Raw genomic sequence first — 19,271 nt, forward strand, 5'->3', positions numbered from 1 at the left:
GGCTGGTTAGTCTGTCCTCGTGTGTCATGCGGGGAGTCTGCCCACCTATGTGGCGATTCCCCGAAAGTGCACATGTAGTTCGGCATGTTTCAAGGTGGTTTACCTTAGTCGCGAGAAAAGTTGCTGCACAGCACTGAAAGTCGTTCGGGGATGAACAGATGAGGAGGCAGTGTAGGACGGGTGCAGTCATCGGAGGGTAAGAGCCCAGTGAGTCTCCCCATTGGCTGAACGTGATGACACCTGTACGGGCTTGCCAATTGGACAAAAATGAAGAGACCTGTACTGGCTTGACGATTGGCTGAAAGTGACGTGACCCCGACGGACTGAAGGGGTTATAAGCCAGTGAACCATTGGAAAGGGAGAGACGTTCAGAAACATGCTCCTTGCCGCAGGGCGCAGCGGACGATTTGCTGCCGGCCGATGATGACTGTTCACTTTTATTTTACTTGTTTCCAAGTCCTGTGCTTAAAGTAAATAAATCTTTCATTCTTAAAGTCCACCTTACCGTCGGCCAGCTCCTGCACCCAATGGATGCATACTCCACATGTAGCACGCAATAAACATCAACTGCAGGTCGTTGCTCTGTTGTTCATCTTGCTTCGTGTCATACTTTTACGCTGTTTTTGGCTCCAAGATGCACCAGATAGCCCACTTTAACACCTTATTTCTAATGTTTAAAACACTTGTTTAGATTGACTCTTCTCTACTTAGCCCAGCATGACATACAATCATAATTGTTCAGTTAAAAGGGTGTGAGAATCTTGAATGTTGCTCACAAATTTCAACATCTGCATTACTCGGTACTAGTGAAGCACAGTTAAGTGGGCTTCTAATATCAAACTAGTTGTGAATTTTCTGCCAATGTATTTTTTTTTTTTTTACTCAGCTGTTTGCTCTTGTACTGCAGCATGCGGTTGCTAGATGAGCACCGACTATTATTCCACTACATAAACAATGCTGTCACCTTTACACTTTAGGCACCATAAAGGAAGATGCTGCACCCTGCTTGAAATACACTTGACTTCCACTAATTGGACCCCGACAGGACCAATGAAACTGATCGAATTATCTGGCGAAAAAATGTTGCAGTCTCAGTTAACAGGTGAAGCATCAATTGTGATGCCAAATTAGTAGACAGCTATACAAAGTAAGGATAGTAGCTTTATCGGCCATATAAATTCGCAAACATTCGCTTACTAACTAAATTAACAAGCATGGTGCCATGTGCACACAGACATAAACACATGTCACTCGATAAGTGCGGACACTCGCTCAGGAGAGGCAGCAGCAGCGAGCGAATTGACCTTTGCGCTGTCTCTCGCTTTAATGTGAACTAAGCAGCAACAACACAGCGTACAAGAAGCTACAAGCCCGCAGTGCACCTACACTAATCTGTCACCATTACAGATTGCTTTCAAGATAGGGCTCGCGTGGCAGTGCTCAGCCACGTTATACGCAGCTGCCGCTGGAGTAATACAGATGCCAGAAAACACCTTTGATTTATCTAGCAGTATTGGCCCGATTCTAACGCCCCCGAATCAAACGCGCACCCACTTTCTATGTGCCCAAAGTATAAAAACAAACATAAATATGACATTCAAGCTCCTAAATAAAGCTGACATCAAATGCACACCTAACTTTTTATCAAGTAATATAGGCAAGGTTATAATATGCATTACACAATGGCAATTCGTTTCATAAAGCGCCGCATTTCATCATGCAGTAAAGCACACGAACGCCGCAAAGCAGGGTTTTTTTTTTTTGTGTGTGTGAGTGCATCCATCTGCACCGCATATCTAATTTTAGGCCCAATTTTCTAGAGAAGGAAAGGTGCATGCGAGAATGGGGTAAATAGCGTAGTCAGACATTGTGAGCTAAGGCTTAAAATAGGTGTTTTTGATGATACATGTGTTGAATGCATTTACTTTCCTCTAAGCTCCGTCGAGACTGGTGTTGCCACTGGGGTTACTAGGGATAAGGCGGGTGTGTGTGTTGATAGGTCAAGTTTCAATTATCTGGCAAAGGCCAATTTTAGGATCGAACTAACGAAAGATTGGGCCAGTGAAATGCATGGGCGCTGGCTGGGACCTTCGGCCTGGATCGAATTTCAAATGAACCAGAGTCGAATTAACGGAATTCTATTGTATTTTATTATGCAGTTTCTGGTCCATCAAATGTCTATACAATGATATGTACAAATATAAGTAATCATGTAATGTACCTCCCTTGGCAAATTGCAGTAAGAAAAGGACAGAAAATAATCATTAGCAAAATTTGTAGTTGTTTGTTGAGTATATCAAGAAGCAGCGCTTATTTCTTTCTCTCTGTCTCATTCACTATGACTGTGCTGTACTATGTAAGGGTTAATGAATAATAAGCAATAAGCAAGACCTGACTATTCCTCAATTATTTGTTTAGGTATCACTTGACTAATACAATATTTTTTTTCCCCTGTTTCATAATATTCTCGAAGGCACTCTATACTACACATTATTTTGATGTGTAATGACAAATGTTACAAAGGGAGCAACAGTTACAAAATCCCTTGCACTTCCGTATCGAAGCATCTACGTGTCTCCGCACTGTCCAGTGGCTCCCGAGAGACCTTCAGCTTCTCTGCACAGTCCCGGCACATCTTGAGTGTCCGGGTGCAAACGGGCAACACCCTCTGCTGGCACCATGGTGGTCTTGTTGCTCATTTCAGCTGCTTGCTGAGCCACCTCCTCAATGCTCCGCAGCTTGGCTTTTAGTTGTTCTCGCAAAACATCTTGTCGGGCCAGCTCTTCCTTAAGGGCCTGCTGTCGTGCAGTCTCCTGAGTGTACACACAGAATTCATAGCAGTATTTGCGGAAAAAAGAAATTCACTCAGAAAATACACAAGCAAAATAGCATTGTTTCTAGATATTACCATGATGTTCATGGACTATCTAGCATTCTGGCATTACTCGCAGAGATCATCTAATCACTGCACAATTTTTTTCTCTAAGCATTCAAAAGTTATAAAAACGGTATAGCTGCATCCTGCCTCAAGTCCCTTGAGTAAGTCATGTGCGCAGAATGAACATTGGTAGAACAGAATGAACCAGCAAGATTGTGCGTTTAATTACAAGCGTGTTTCTCTGTCGTTGCCACTGCCTGTGGATGTGGGAAAAGAGTACTACTACACCACATCGTCTAGTTCATGCAAAAGTAGCACCAAGCAAACAGCGCAAGGAGAACATAATGTCACGGGCATACCTTACATTCACTCTTTGTCACATAGACTTAAAAAAAGTAAGCAGTCGATCTGAGGTCAACTTGTTTACAGTTAGCAGTAAGTTACGAAAGAGATGCACTTCCATTCAGAACACTTGAAGTAAACATGAAGACTTGACAGGTGTTATTAAGGCACACAAAGAAGTATAGTATGCCATGTCAGAGAAGTGTATAAAATTATGTTTAGTTGCAATGAATGAGAATAATGGGATTGGGATCTGAGAGACTCGATTTTTGTTTATCGCAACAATATGAAGTGACAAAGATCCACGGAAGCCATAGTAGACATTAATTGGTATGTTTAAATTAAATGTATAAACAATAAAGTGAAGTGACATAAAAGTGGCTTGCCAAAAAGAAATCTTGCCAAAGCTAGGGGCCAAACACACATCCTTCACATTGCATGGCCAGACCCCTCACTAGGTCTGGCCATTTTGAGCTGACAAGCAAAGAGCAATGCACGATAACGATCATCTGCAAAGTATTACATCGCTAAGCACCATGGAAAGGCCTGAAATTTCAAGCCGAACACCATTTTTCCTTTTCCTCGTGGTCGCCGTGCTCCAAGCCAGAGGATGACGTACACGTGCTAGTGCACCTACGTACATATGTTTGAGCTCTGACATCCCTCATGGTGACACTTCGAGAATTATTCAAGGCAACATCTGTTATTTGAGTAATATGTTGCTTGAACAGATGAATTTATGCTTAGCGAAATAACAAAATATGTAAACTAAATGTCTGCATGTTCTTGTTTTACTTCGCATCGCAGCAAGAGAGATGCACTTCCGTTTCGTCTGCTTGTTCCGACGTCGCGCATGCAGACGCCGAAACTGTCCTTTTCTAGCGTGTTCCAGCATGGGATCATGCTCTGTGATTCGCTTATGTCTGCCTCAGTGTTCGTGTAGCACTGACTCATACCACTAGTCAGGTGTGCTCATGCACAGCGCGCAAGACTGTGCACTGCACGAAACGAGACAATCACAACAGCTCATGCACGATGTTGTCAGTGGAAGTGCACTGCACCACAAAAAAGCGAGGTGAAAAAAAAATGAAGGCGGGGCCCGTGACGTGTGCGTCGCACAATCCTCGAGCTCCGGTATAGGAAAACGCAGGGAAAGAATTTCGCTTGCAGAGGCTAGACGAGGCAAGTGAAGAGAGCGTATATTTTTGCAGTGAAGCTCGCTTCTTGAAATCATGGGTTCGTGGCGCTGAACTATTTCTATCTAGGCATTAATGAGCCGATTGGAAAAATTTTTGCGGCAGAACGCTCCCTAGAGGACACGTAACAACTTGCAGCGTATAACCGAAGTTTGCCGTGTGGCCTGGTGAGGGACCCTTTAAATTTCACATAAGAAGGCACTTCACTGGCCTGATCTGGCAATAGCCGTAGGAACAGTCCACATTTCAGAAGCGCCAGCAATCAGAGCATATGGAAGCATTTACTGGTGAGCAGTTGACATAAGCAAGAGATGGTTTAGAGTATTGATGGGGGAAAGGAGGAAAGAGATGGACAGAACCAGAATCGTTACAGGCACAAGTAGCTAAAATTTGTATATAGGTTTAGAGTAGAAAGAAAAAATCAAGATAGGCAATATACTAGACTGTGGTAGATGTAAAACCTGTTTAGATCAAGTAGGCTAGGTGAATATTTGTCGCATAACCTCACCCCCCCCCCCCCCCGCCCCATATATCTGCCACTTTAACAGCAGAAACCACACAACTTCAGATGTCTTCCAGGAAATTGAATTGAGCTCCACTTTCTTTTCATGAAGGCATCTTGTCAGATGTCTGATTGAGCAAAGCAGCCCAGAAAAATATATGAGGTTATAAATGGGTAAAACACGACGAGGAGGATGCTCAAGAAGAGCCTTGTTACATCTCTAAAGAGTATTAGTCCTCAGGCACTTTGCTTTCATTCCTATAATGCAACTTATAATTCTTATTCTTGTTTTTCTTGAAAACGAAAATTTGACAATTTTTGCACTGCTATATCATTTATGGACCTTTACTTAAGGAAAATTTGCTGAGGAAACTTGGCAAGCTGTCTTATGTATCATGGTAAGTGATCAACTAGGATTATTAAATTCCACTCATTTTATATTATTGCCAGTTTTCTCAAAGCATTGCCTTGAGAAAAGGCAGTTTTCCTTTGTGTTTTCAGTTTTTTTTTTTCGATAATTCCACAAATATGCATCACATGTTTTTTATTCTGGTTTACTGCACAGCTCCCATAGGTAGTCCTTAATTAACTCTAAAGCATTTTGGGATAGAGCAATTGGTTTCAAAGGTACGAATGCTCAAGTGCTGGACAATTTTTTGGCACCTTTTAAGAATGAAATCGAAATAAAAAATGACATTTTTTTTTTCAGAACTTTAAATGCATAAATAGCATTAAAACAGTCTTTCTGACAAGGGACACCAGTACCATAATTTTATCTACTACATGTGCATTAAAATTTTGTGTTTCCTCATACCTTAAATGAAGAAGGCTTAGCAAGCAATAGACCACCAACAAACACAAAGCTAATAACTAAATTGGATTGGCTTGACCCTTCAAACGCAATGACCTTGTGGATAGACAAAGTCCAAGAGGCTTAGCTGGAAATGAAATTTGTGGCTTTTAAGCACTTCATAAAGGCTCAATAAAGGCTTTCAAGGCCATTCAACCCTTTCAGGGTAAACCTCTCGCCACATGTAACCACCCAGGGTCGATATTTTTTATTGCAGATTCCAATTCTGAGGGACCTATTTCGGAAAAAAATTTACCGTAATTTTTCTGGGGCGACCGTAAAGTGAAAAAAAAAAATTTTTCGTTGGTATATGTGTACTGTTTATTCATGAATAAAAACAATAAAGAAAGGAAATAAACTTATAAGAATTAAAAATTTGATGCATTGTTATACATATAGTTCAAGGCTTAGAAAATGCGCACACAAGAATATTTCGCAAATGTCAAATGTTGCTGCTCTTACATAACATTTACGTCCATAGTGTAATCAAACTGGGTAGGTGAATGCACTCAAGAAAACTGTGGTTGTGCGCCTGTCAAAAATGCAATATGTGTGACCATCCTATCAACAACCAGAGGTGATTTGTTTTTGAGAGTCTCAAAAAAAATAAAAGGAAAAGCATGCACGGTGGCATTCTTCCTATGAGCACCCCTGTGAGCACTAAACGAGCGAGAAACAGGCGGTCACCCTTTGAGAGATTAGTAACGAGATAGCTATAAGTTTTGCAAGCGCAAGAAGCCGAAACTGCCCGCGGGACAAAACCCAAACTGACGCCCACCCGCGCACGCGCCAATAAAACAAACCATGCAACGAAAACCGAGGGAGGCGCAAGAAAAAAATTCTCTTTATTCCCACATAGTCGCAGCATATGCCAGAAAAGAAAAAAGGAAATTGGCACGCTCTTTAAATGTACAGACGGTGCCGTAAGTATACGGCATCGACCATTTTGGACATGTTTGTGGCGCCTTATATTTAAGTCATTGGCCTTGAAAGGGTTAAATGAAACCAGGACTGCTGCGAACCCCACAAACACTTGCACACAGACAGAGCACATCACCGCACTGTTTACCTAGGCATGACAAAAGGCAAGAGGTGTGGCTGAATCAACGTGGCAAGAGATAGCTGGAGAAAAGGCAATGGCTTAGCGCACAAATCAGTATACTGTGAAGCACAAGGTGGAGAGCGATGTATATTTGGCTTGCAACTGGGGGTGGAGCATGGAAATGCCTATGTGCAGGGATTCCAATGTGCATAGTGCCCCTATCTATCAGCATTAGACAACAGCCCTTCATGATGCACCGACAGCCCAGCAGCAGTGATCAACTGTCAAGCTTGAGCTTCCTTCAACACTTGTGCCTTGCTTTGTCAATTTGCCCTCTTTCATCGCTGTAGATGTGAGGACGTTACACGCTATAAGTTGCCTACCTGAATTGACCTAAAGGTGAAATATGGTGAAGTAGGTTTACACGTCACACGAACTCACATTCACTCAAAAGTACACTGCTTTTCAAGAAAAATCATTTCTCCATTAGCATTAGTGCCTTACAGTTTTCTTTTTTTAAATGAAAACAAAATAAAGATGTTTCGCATGTGAACAACAAAGAGCTAGGTAGTTCCAATATGTGACACTGCTTCTGCTCCATGCAGAGTGCTACAACAGCTGTCCATCACCCCGAGTGATGAATCCAAGTAACTTAACAGCACGTGTAGAAATACGCATGTTGTTGAAAGATGTACCATGATGTCACAAAGTATGGTAACGTACGGTTGAACTTGAATTTTATTTTTGTATCTATGCAACGTACAGATGACAGGGGCACAGACAAAAAGCCATAAAATCAGCTTGACTAGGTCTGTGTCCCTTATTGGTTTCTTTTGGCATCACGTAGCAATGCGTGCATAAATACAAGATGAACAGATGCATTGGAAAAACAATATAAATATTGTAATGGGTGCACTGAACTGTTCCGATGGTAACGTCTCTTCGTAACCGAGGAGGCAGGTGACGCAGAGCAGGAACAGCTGGTAGCTCGAACGGCTCACACTCGTGCCAAGCACTGGCGATCCGGCTGGCCCACTGGTTGCACAGCAGGCATGGAAGAGACGATCTGGCTGGCCTTGTTCCTGTGCTCTTCTTCTTCATTACAATTACCCCTGGTGCAAAAGCGGAGCCATCCTGGCGACTTACGACGTGGAGACGAGCGGGTCATAGAATTGTTTCAGGCGGCGCACGTGAACAACATCCCGTCCACGGCGGCGCTTGTCGGATGTCGATGTAAGCGGCTCTATGACATAGTTGACGGGAGAGGTCTGTTCGACGATGCGGTATGGTCCATCATACTGCGAGAGAAGTTCTGTCGAAAGTCCAGGCGTGGTAGAAGGCACGGACAACAAGACAAGGGCGCCGGGAGCGAAGTTCGGATTCGTAGCGTCGCCATCACGATTGGCTTTTTGTCGTTGTTGGTCAGCGGAGGTGAACTTTCGGGCTAATTGACGGCATTCCTCGGCATATCGGGCGACGGCTGAAACGGGAGCACATTCTGACGCGTCTGGTGTATAAGGCAAAACCGTATCGATGGTATGGGAAGGATCGCGACCGTAGAGAAGAAAGTATGGAGAAAATCCTGTGGTACTTTGTGTAGCCGTATTATATGCGTACGTGACAAATGGGAGGATGATGTCTCAGTTTGTATGCTCCGATGAAACGTACATGGCGAGCATATCACCAAGGGTGCGATTGAAACGCTCTGTAAGTCCGTTAGTTTGAGGATGGTACGCCGTGGTGGTCCGGTGAACTATGCGGCATTGAGCAAGCAGAGCTTCAACCACCTGTGACAGAAACACACGGCCTCCATCACTCAGCAGCTCCCGAGGTGGGTCATGACGAAGAATGAAACGATGGAGCAGAAAGGATGCAACGTCACTGGCGGTCGCTGCAGGTAGAGCAGCGGTTTCGGCATAGCGTGTAAGGTGGTCAACTGCGACAATAATCCATCGTTTTCCAGTGGGTGTCAGTGGTAGCGGCCCGTACAGGTCAATTCCCACACGGTCGAAGGCACGAGCAGGGCACGGAAGCGGCTGCAATAATCCGTGGGCTGGATGATTGCGGGCACGAGCGGACAAACTTTTGGACAAAAGTAAACATTCCGCGCCAGTAGTAACGTTGTCGCAGGCGCTCATACGTCTTCAAAACGCCTGCGTGTGCACATTGTGGGTCAGTATGGAAAGACGCGCACATGTTGGAACGCAAAGTCTTAGGGATAACCAGGAGCCACTAGCGACCATCAGGCTGGTAGTTCCGTCGATACAAGAGTTTATCCCGGACAGCAAAATGGACAGCCTGGCGACGCAGGGAGCGGGAGATGGGAGATGCAGGCGAGCCAGAAAGGAGATCCAAAAGAGAGGCCACCCAAGGATCCTTGCGCTGTTCTGATGCGAACATGTCGATGTCGACCGAGGCTTATGTGCAGCTGTAATTACCCCGCACCTCCACCAATTGTAATGGGTGCACTGAACAGTTCCGATGGTAACGTCTCTTCGTAACCGAGGAGGCAGGTGACGCAGAGCAGGAACAGCTGGTAGCTCGAACGACTCACACTCGTGCCAAGCACTGGCGATCCGGCTGGCCCACTGGTTGCACAGCAGGCATGGAAGAGACAATCTGGCTGGCATTGTTCCTGTGCTATCCTTCTTCATTACAATATAAACAATGTGTGGATAAACGGGACTGTTTATACAAAGTTAGGTACTTTCGCACAGCGGCGAAAAATTGACATGAATTGCTACAATTGTAATTGTCATACAAATTATGAAAAACAGTAACAGGAAAACAACAAAATGCAGACAACATGAATCACTTTTCATTTACAGGTAAAATTCACAGAAATACAAAACTAAATAAGTCATTGTGCAATTACAGCTTAGAATGCGTGCACATCAGAACAAAACACAAAGAAAAGCACTAAGCATACACGTGAATGACAATATGAGTGGCAAGTTTGGCACCTAATTGAAATGATAATAAGTATGGCGATTAATGAAGAGGGTTAAGTAGAAATGGTAGTTCATGGTGCAGCATTTGATTCCCGTAGTTGGTTCTTGAGTGCGGAATGTGCCAAGTTTCTCTGTGACGTGTACTGAAACTGCTTGTATTTAATGTTAGCCTTGACATGTCCTCGAGAAAATTAGTGCTACCGTTCTGTTAAAAAGCATTTTAGCAAAATTGTATTGTAGACCGATTTTATTGGCGCTATATCTAATTGACAAAGAAGGATCGGTATGTGCATCAAATGAAGAGCTTGAAATTGCACAGATGGCTTTCTTTTGCAATAAATATAGAAGGTTGACGTTATTGTTAGTCGCGTTGCTCCATACGAAGTGACATTAGTTAACATGAGATAAAAAAAGAGAATTATAAAGTAGGAGCTTCACTCTTAATGGTAAAAGGAAGCGTAATCTTATCAATATTCTAATAACTCGTGCAAGTTTGTTAGCAATAATGTTAACATGGTCATTCCACAGCATATTCTCTTGAAATATGACACCTAAGCTTTTAACCGATGGTACTATGTCCATGAAAGAAGCACCTATTCTTAGATGTCCGTCAATGCTATGCCTTTTGTTTTCTGGCTGAAAAAGCACGCCTTTTGTTTTGGTAGTATTAATAGTTAATGAGTTGAATAAGCTCCACTTGTTTATTTCAGCTTGTGTTTCATTAGCAACACATAGCAATTCTTTCACGTCCTTAGAAGTTATGAATAAACTAGTGTCGTCGGCATAGATAAATTGTGCGCTGGTAATGATATTAGTTATGTCATTTACATACAGGTTAAACAATAGTGGTCCTAGTATGCTTCCTTGAGGAACTCCAGTGAATATAGGCAACCTTTTTGAACAGTTGTTACCTACGACAATGGTCTGATACCTGTACTGCAAATAACTTCTAATTAAGTTCAGGAAAGTTCCCCTAAAGCCATAAATGTCAAGTTTTGTTAGTAGAGTATTATGATTAAGGGTGTCAAAAGCCTTTGAAAAATCAATAAAGACACCGAGAGTAACTACATCGTCTTCAAAGCCTCGCAAAATTATCTCTTTTTGCATCAGTAAAGCTATTTCTGTTGAACAACCTTTTCTAAACCCATACTGGTAATCTGTAATTACATTGTGCTTTTTACAAAAAGAGGTCACTCTTGCATTAATCAATTTCTCGAGACATTTAGAAAAAATAGGCAGGATCGATATTGGCCTACAATTTGAGAGCTCGTTCCTGTCGCCAGATTTGGAAAGTGCTGTTACCATTGCTATATCTGCATGCGCCGAGGAAATATACCATTCACCAATGAAAGATTGTACACATGCTCTAAGACAAGACAGATTAGGCCTAGAACATGCTTAGCTGGGCGAATCTGCAAATCATCGATATCGCAACTTTTGCTATTTGGAAGGCTAAGAAACGTGCTGTAGATTTCACGAGTATCAGTGGGGCTTAGGAATGCATTTTCGACGACTTTTGGTTTTACGTATTCTGTGCAACGAGGATCGTAGGGGCTATTCACTAGCGATACAAAATGATTGTTAAAAGCGTCAGCCAATGCCATGCCAGATGTCAGCTGATTATTTATTTGTAACTCTGCTGCATTCTCTGGCTGATTGTTTACACGAAGTAAACCGTTTAGTTTTTTCCAGGTGATATCGGTTCGGATAATTGTTTCTTCATGAAATAATTTCTCGAAATATTGCGATTTTGCTACCCTTCAGTACCATTAACATTATTCCAGAATTTTTTGAATTCTGTTAAATCTTTGCATCCCTTGTGCCTAGGAATTGCTTGAAAAGAGCATCTCTGTTTCATCAACTTCAACCTACTGTCAGTAATCCAAGGTTTCCTTGCTTTTTTCACTTTTGTTGTTTTGCCTTTAAATGACTTTCTGCAAGCGCTCTGAAAAAAGGATAAAAAAACTCGTACGCTTTACCACAGTCTTTTTCATTTACTCGTCTTGCCAGTTTATGCGCAATATTTCGTTCTGAAATTTCTCAAGTGTGAATGGGTTAATATCCTGAAATGTGAAGTGTTGATCTTTAGAAAGACGCAAGGGCAACACAGGTGAATTAACAAGTAGAAAGGTAGGCAAGTGGTCACTGACGTGAGCAGCGATGACGCCTTATTCAATGTTTTGTGCCGAAATTCGTAACAAAAACATAGAGTAAACTTTGGCAGTCACCTTGAATACGATAATAATAATAATATTTGGGGTTTTACGTGCCAAAACCACTTTCTGATTATGAGGCACGCCGTAGTGGAGGACTCCGGAAATTTTGACCACCTGGGGTTCTGTAACGTGCACCTAAATCTAAGCACACGGGTGTTTTCGCATTTCGCCCCCATCGAAATGCGGCCGCCGTGGCCGGGATTCGAACCTTGAATACGAGTAGGAGCAGTAATTGTATTAATGCAAGCATTTGATTGAAGTACCCGCAATGTGTCTCTGTGAAGTGGGCTATCGTGTAAAATGTTGATATTATTATCGCCACCCAAAACTAAACTGTAGTCGTTATCGTTAACCTAGGATTGCAGATTGTCGATGTATTTAAGAAAATTAACCACATTCCCTCCCGGTGGGCGATATACCACAGAAAAAATGCTGCGACCATGAAGAACAGTCAAAATTTCAAAGTCAGCAGTAACTTGAGTAAAGTCTTTCAACAATTCACAACGCAAGTTAGTCCTAGTAAGCAACAGAACACTGCTGCACTTTTTATTGCACCAATTCAGATAATGAGAGACAGTCTGATATTTGCTGCGCTTCTTTGTTGCGATACCGTGTTTCGCACAGCATGACAATGTCAAATAAAAAAAACAAAAGACAGCAATGCATTGAGATCATCGTCCTTGTTGCGTGCAGATTGCGTGTTAAATGTAAAAAAGAATGTGCCCTAATTTTTCTTAGAAAATATTTCACCAACGTCGGTTGGTGTGAACAGTCTTTCAGCCATGTCTAACTGTTGCAGTAAGGACGACGTCCAATGCACACTTGCAAGTGCTTACTCCATTTTATCAAGGTCTTGAACTGCAGATATGCGTAGTGCCCGTGACGTGTCAGTTTTCCGCACGAAAATTTTATCATCCTGAGTCCATGCGTACTTCCACTGTTTATCTTTCTTTCGTGCAACAACTTGCCCAAGAAGCTTCTTTAGTGTTGGGCACAGGTGCTCATTTACGAAAATAGAAGCATGACCAGACTGACCGAGATCAGTGGCGGATATACACTTTTTTCGCGCGTTTTCAATGAGCCCATCACACTTTGAATGCGAACGAAACTGAAAGACAATATTCAGACAGCCACCGTCTTTCGGCAGCACATGGTGACAAACATCGACCTCTGACCAGGCTGCCGAGCTTCGCTACCACTGTAAAAAGATTTTCATTTTCAGAGAATGGCACACCTTTAATTTCTACGTTTCTGTTTCTTGAGTGCTGTTCCTGGATTGTCACCCTCTCCTCAAGGCCAGACACTTGCTCTCCGAGTTCCTGACATTTGGCTGCCAAAGCAGTGTTTTCGTTTTTTAAAGAAGCGTTATCTTTTTCAATTGCAGCACACCGTGTCATTGCATGAAACTGGTTGCTGAAGAAATCAATAGAATGCTTCATATCTTTGAATTCCTTTCGGAGTTCTTTTTCAATAGCACTTCGCATGTCATGCATTTCTTGCCGAATGTCTTTTAGGAACTTGGTTAGTTCAGGCATCACTTTAGTACCGGACATTTACACTTCACGTTTGGCAGCAGCGACGGAGTAAGTAAGAAAAGGAAACATACAAGATTCAGTAACGTGGAAAGTTGGGCTAGTTGGTGAGTGATCATAATACCTTGCTGGTGAAGCAGCGCACAAACACGGACACAGTGGAGACAAGCAGGAATAGACGACACTCGCTGCACTCGCAACTATTTTATTTCAAAACACATACTTCAAGTTTATATGCCTGCGCACCCTCAGGCGTCAACGCAAATCATGGCAAGATTAGAGGCTTTTTAATATATATACACATCGTTTGCCCGCTCATACTCGGGCGTCAAAGGCATTGCACTTATCTATCACGGTGTGCAATCCTATCGTAATTTGTTGCAACCCTAACAACCATTTTTTATTACACATTTTCTTTTCTCTTCTTTTTAGTGTACTTCCAAAAACGCAACCTCACCATGGCTTAGATGGACAGATGGCTGACTGATACAACCCTCTCCCCTCTTGTGAATATGAAAGGCTTCGATTATTTCCCTGGTTAGTTGATCCTTATGGTGTGATAAAACTGTGGCATCATTGTAAAGCGGCCAGCACCCATGTTGTGAGCAGTGCCCCTTAATATGGGAATAAATGTTTCCCCCCAGTGACCTTTTGTGCTCTAAAAGTCTCGTGTTTACACAACGACCTGTTTGGCCGATGTATACTTTCCCACACGATATGGGCAAACAGTAGACTACAGAAGACCTGCACTCGACAAGTTTTTCTTTGTGCTTGACTGTGCACTTACGTCCATTTTCTTTTACTTTTGTTGAAACTCTACGATCCAGTCCGGCACATATTTTTCCGAGTTTGTTAGGCGCTGAAAAAACTACTCGTAGACCGTATCTGCCACCTACGTTTTTTAAGTTATGCGCAATTTTGTGCGCATATGGTAGTGACACAACTTTTTTGCTGTCAATCTAAAGAATGCAGGGTATGAAAAACATGTACTCTGTACATCAGCGTATGGGTTGATCCGTTATGTGCGCAATGGCTATCAGAAAGAGCGCAACAGACTAGAGATTGACAGCAAAAAAATTGTGTCACTACCATATGCGCACAAAATTGCGCATAACTTAAAAAACGTAGGTGGCAGATACGGTCTACGAGTAGTTTTTTCAGCGCCTAACAAACTCGGAAAAATATGTGCCGGACTGGATCGTAGAGTTTCAACAAAAGTAAAAGAAAATGGACGTAAGTGCACAGTCAAGCACAAAGAAAAACTTGTCGAGTGCAGGTCTTCTGTAGTCTACTGTTTGCCCATATCGTGTGGGAAAGTATACATCGGCCAAACAGGTCGTTGTGTAAACACGAGACTTTTAGAGCACAAAAGGTCACTGGGGGGAAACATTTATTCCCATATTAAGGGGCACTGCTCACAACATGGGTGCTGGCCGCTTTACAATGATGCCACAGTTTTATCACACCATAAGGATCAACTAACCAGGGAAATAATCGAAGCCTTTCATATTCACAAGAGGGGAGAGGGTTGTATCAGTCAGCCATCTGTCCATCTAAGCCATGGTGAGGTTGCGTTTTTGGAAGTACACTAAAAAGAAGAGAAAAGAAAATGTGTAATAAAAAATGGTTGTTAGGGTTGCAACAAATTACGATAGGATTGCACACCGTGATAGATAAGTGCAATGCCTTTGACGCCCGAGTATGAGCGGGCAAACGATATGTATATATATTAAAGAGCCTCTAATCTTGCCATGATTTGCGTTGACGCCTGAGGGTGCGCAGGTATATAAACTTGAAGTATGTGTTCTGAAATAAAATAGTTGCGAGTGCAGCGAGTGTCGTCTATTCCTGCTTGTCTCCACTGTGTCCGTGTTTGTGCGCTGCTTCACCAGCAAGGTACTATGATACAAGATTCAGCATAAAACCTGTGCGTAGGATGATCAAAGTAAGTAAATATGTCAGCTCCGCCGCCACTGCTGCCAAAGTACCGGCCAGGTAGAAGATGCAGGTCCTTTATAGCCGGGGGCAGTGCCAGTCAAAAGTCACGGGGCGCTGATTTCACTCAAAAAGCTATGTCAGCCATAAGTGCATATGCCACCAAACCGAAGAGTGTATGATGTGGCAAAATGGGAACGATCGCGCGCAGACGCAGCCGTGAAGCCCCCAAGTGGCAGTCGACAGTTTTGCGCCTCGAGGCAAAACCTGTGTGTAGGACGATCAAAGTAAGTAAATATGTTGGCTCCGCCGCCACTGCTGCCAAAGTGCCGGTCAGGTAGAAGATGCAGGTCCTTTATAGCCAGGGGAAGTGCCAGTCAAAGGTCACAGGGTGCTGATTTCACTCAGAAAGCTACGTCAGCCGTAACTGCGTATGCCACCCAACCGAAGATGGTATGATGTGGCAAAACGGGAACAATCCCATGCAGATGCAGCCGTGAAGCCCCCAAGTGACAGTCGACGTCGTTGTGCCTCGAGGCAGGCAAAACCTGTGTGTGGGACGATCAAAGTAAGTAAATATGTCGGCGTGCTGTACCATGGTTACAGCACGTGGTCCCGACCCACTTGCACAAGCCTAACCAACCAACCCTAGCCACATAATGGACTACATCCCTGATGTTATTACACTACACGTGTCTGACAACGCACTTGGAGAGCTACAGCAGCAGTGAGTGAGCCAAGCGATCACACAATGCCTATACTAGTCAGTTACAACCTAAAAACTACAAATAAATATTGTCTGCCTGCAAAAGTGCACTGCACATGCCTGCGTGCATTAGTGCTACAAAAAGTGTAGTTCCCGACAAACGTCAGTAGTTTCCAACTATGGGAATATGTGTTACACTGCTACATTACAAATGAATGTCACAAATGTCACAATGTTACAAAATGTTAAAAAAAAAATTCACACAGCGAATGTAAGTCAGTTGTGAATGCACAGAGTTCAGTCAATAAAGCTATAGTATATGTGTTGCTTAAAGTAATCCTGAAATGATTTTCACAATATTGTGCAAACGTACAGAGTCATTAGGGTAGGTCCTTCTGATCATTAAGTGAGACATCGAAGCGCTCCGCATAAAGCATGTAATTTATTATAGGGTTTTAAAAATGTGCATCGCTAACCAATCACAACAGTGCCACTCTTGGGAGTTTTCAGCCACCCCATTGCCTGCTTTGTAGAGACGTCAGTCGAGCGAGCTATTAGATTGGCTAACCAAGTTGCATCATTGGGAATGTTTGAGACATGCTGCTTTAAACTCATCTTTAATAGTACACATACGCATAGTAATTTATGTGCCCTTAAAAATAAGCAAACAAATGTAATAATCCTAGACGTTCCTTGCAGCTCGTCTGCTATTGCTCTGGCAATGGGGCAGCACGAAGGGGTTTTCACATGAAGGTAGTAGCAGCAATGTCTTCTTTGGGAGCAGGAACGTGAATGGTAGCAGCGCTGTATTATGTAGACTTGCACTGCAGGTATGTACAAGGAGTTAAGTGCAGTGACTACATGGTGTAGAAGACTAGAGCGCTGCCCGTCAAGGTCAACATCAATTGAACTTCACCTTCACACTAATCGCATTTGCTGGACCTACCAGCCACAAACTAACAAACCTGTTCTGCCATATCATTCCGCGCACTCAAAACTTGTAAAAAGAGCTATTGTCAGCATGTGTTTCCAAAATTTCTCTTCGAAAATCATGCACACACATTATGATGAACAGTTTTAAACAGCAGTCGAAGAGGCTGACTAATGCTGGTTACCCCACGCATGTTCAAGTGTCTGTTGCCGAGAAGCTTCTCAGGAAACTAAAGTCAGAAATACAATGTCATCTGAATCCGGTGCTTCGTGAACAGAAGCATTTTGTTGTATTGCCTTACATGCATAAGATTTCCCACAATCTGAAAAGAACTGGACAATGGGCGAATGCAACCGTCGTATTCTCAGCCTTGAAGAAACTTGCCACATTGTGCAAGATAGGAAAGGCTGACAAAAGTGCGGAATGCATGGTCAAGCATCAGAAACTTTACGTCACTTGCGATGAAGGTGTCGTGTACCGAATTCCCTTGTCATGTGGGAACCACTATATCGGACAAACTGCTAAGTGCTTGAACGAACGCCTTATGGAACATGCTCGCAATATCAGGTATGGATGAGGGGAAATACTTGCTGATCACATCCTCTCCTGTTAGTCAAAGATGTACAAGCCTTTCCTTGATAAATGTGTTGTCATAGGAAGGAGCAAAGACAGGGTAACTTGAGAAATCATTGAAGCTGAAAAGATAAAAAGAGCAGGACGAACATGTGTGAGCACACCTATTTTCCTTTGCGATAAAGAGCTAACGTTTCCGAGACACTGATACCGGTTGTATAAGCGATAGGTCATTCTTCGGGCATATAAAAGTGATGTATGTGAAAAATAGAATTTGCTGGAAGCTAGCGCTCATACTGTAAGTGTATGTCTGAATTTTTACTCTCCCTAACTCTGCACGCTATTCAATGCTATTCAAATCATGCACCAACAAGCCCAAAAAGCTACGCTGCTGAACATCAACTACTTAGTCAACATAGTGGTCACCTGCAGCTTTGAAAAGAAAGGTGCTTTCAGCAGTAACCACAGGTTCTGCATTTGTCAGAGCCAAGTTTTGTAGACAATTTGCCAAGAATGATAGCTGAGAAACGCCCTAACAAGCCGATATACAAAAAATGCAAAGGAGATTGCTTGTGTTTTATCACGTGTCAAAACATCCATCAGAAAGCCGCAATCTTGAGTTAGACTTCGGTGTAGTGACTCCAAGTGGTTGAGCCACCATTTTGGTACACATTTTGCTATCTATATATTTCAAAAGATCTTGCTTGAATGCTTAAAAAAATTTTGAAACTTCGGAATAAAACAATGATTGGCTGCATGTGTAAATGTCTCATTATATTTGTAAGGAAATAAGAGTGAGACGGCCTGTTTAGTCTGCCATTTTAATGAACTTCCTCTTCTCTTCCTGCACCCCAACTCTCGGTCGTCGTCTTTTTCTTATCTTCACAGAGGTTCTACTTCGAGCATTTCACAATATTGTAAATATTGTGAGCGTAACACATGCCTGACTTTCAACTTCATCGTCTCCACATATCATCCACTGTACATCTTCTTCATCTGTATATATCATCACCAGCAGCACAGCTTGATCCTTGTAGTAGTAGCACGAGCTCGGCTGGAAAAAAGCGGTTCCTTAGAAGTGGTGGACAGCGCTTTTCATTCCCCAAGGCCTGTCGCACGTTCTCACTGGAGCTCCGCTCGGGTCGCCGCATAACACCTCTGGCCATGCTCGCTTCATCGAATCCGAGCACTCCGAGGCCACTGCTCCACAGAAGCCTTTGCCTTCCGTCGTGACCATCAACAGTCGCGAGCGCGATCCCCATATCTTCAGTGGTCTACGCGGGCATGACATAAAGGACTGGCTCAAAAACTACGACCTCGTCAGTGACTTGAACAAGTGGGACAGTTCACAGAAGTTACGGAACATCCCGGTCTACCTGTCCGATGTCGCAAAAACCTGGTTTTGGAACCATGAGCCCGATCTTTCTGACTGGGTGACGTACACGCAACAGCTTTGGCAGATTTTCGGTGCCCCAGCTGTTCGTGCTGGGGCCACGAAGAAGCAGCTTGGTGAGCGCATCAAATTCGCTGGGGAATTGTACAGGTCGTACGCTGAGGATGTGCTTGCATTGTGCAAGCGTGTGAATGCCACCATGTCCCAGAGTAACCGAATACGCC

The 19,271-nt window shown here is 43.2% G+C and overlaps 1 protein-coding gene across 2 annotated transcripts in view; it reads right to left on the reverse strand.

The window, feature by feature from the left end:
* Nucleotides 1-2,127: 2,127 nt before the first annotated feature.
* The window catches only part of LOC142573200 (protein MIS12 homolog), a 61,168-nt gene continuing 44,024 nt past the window's right edge, over nucleotides 2,128-19,271 (reverse strand). The window contains exon 5 of one of the 2 annotated variants that reach the window (XM_075682788.1): nucleotides 2,128-2,813. In XM_075682788.1, the coding sequence (XP_075538903.1) occupies nucleotides 2,568-2,813 (246 nt within the window). In that variant the 3' untranslated portion in view covers nucleotides 2,128-2,567. Of the gene's footprint in view, nucleotides 2,814-17,672; nucleotides 17,777-19,271 lie in introns of those variants that run through there. The other variant, XM_075682789.1, reaches the window with a different exon arrangement.

The sequence above is a fragment of the Dermacentor variabilis genome, chromosome 2 (assembly GCF_050947875.1).
Source record: "Dermacentor variabilis isolate Ectoservices chromosome 2, ASM5094787v1, whole genome shotgun sequence".
In the NCBI taxonomy this organism is placed as follows: domain Eukaryota; kingdom Metazoa; phylum Arthropoda; class Arachnida; order Ixodida; family Ixodidae; genus Dermacentor; species Dermacentor variabilis.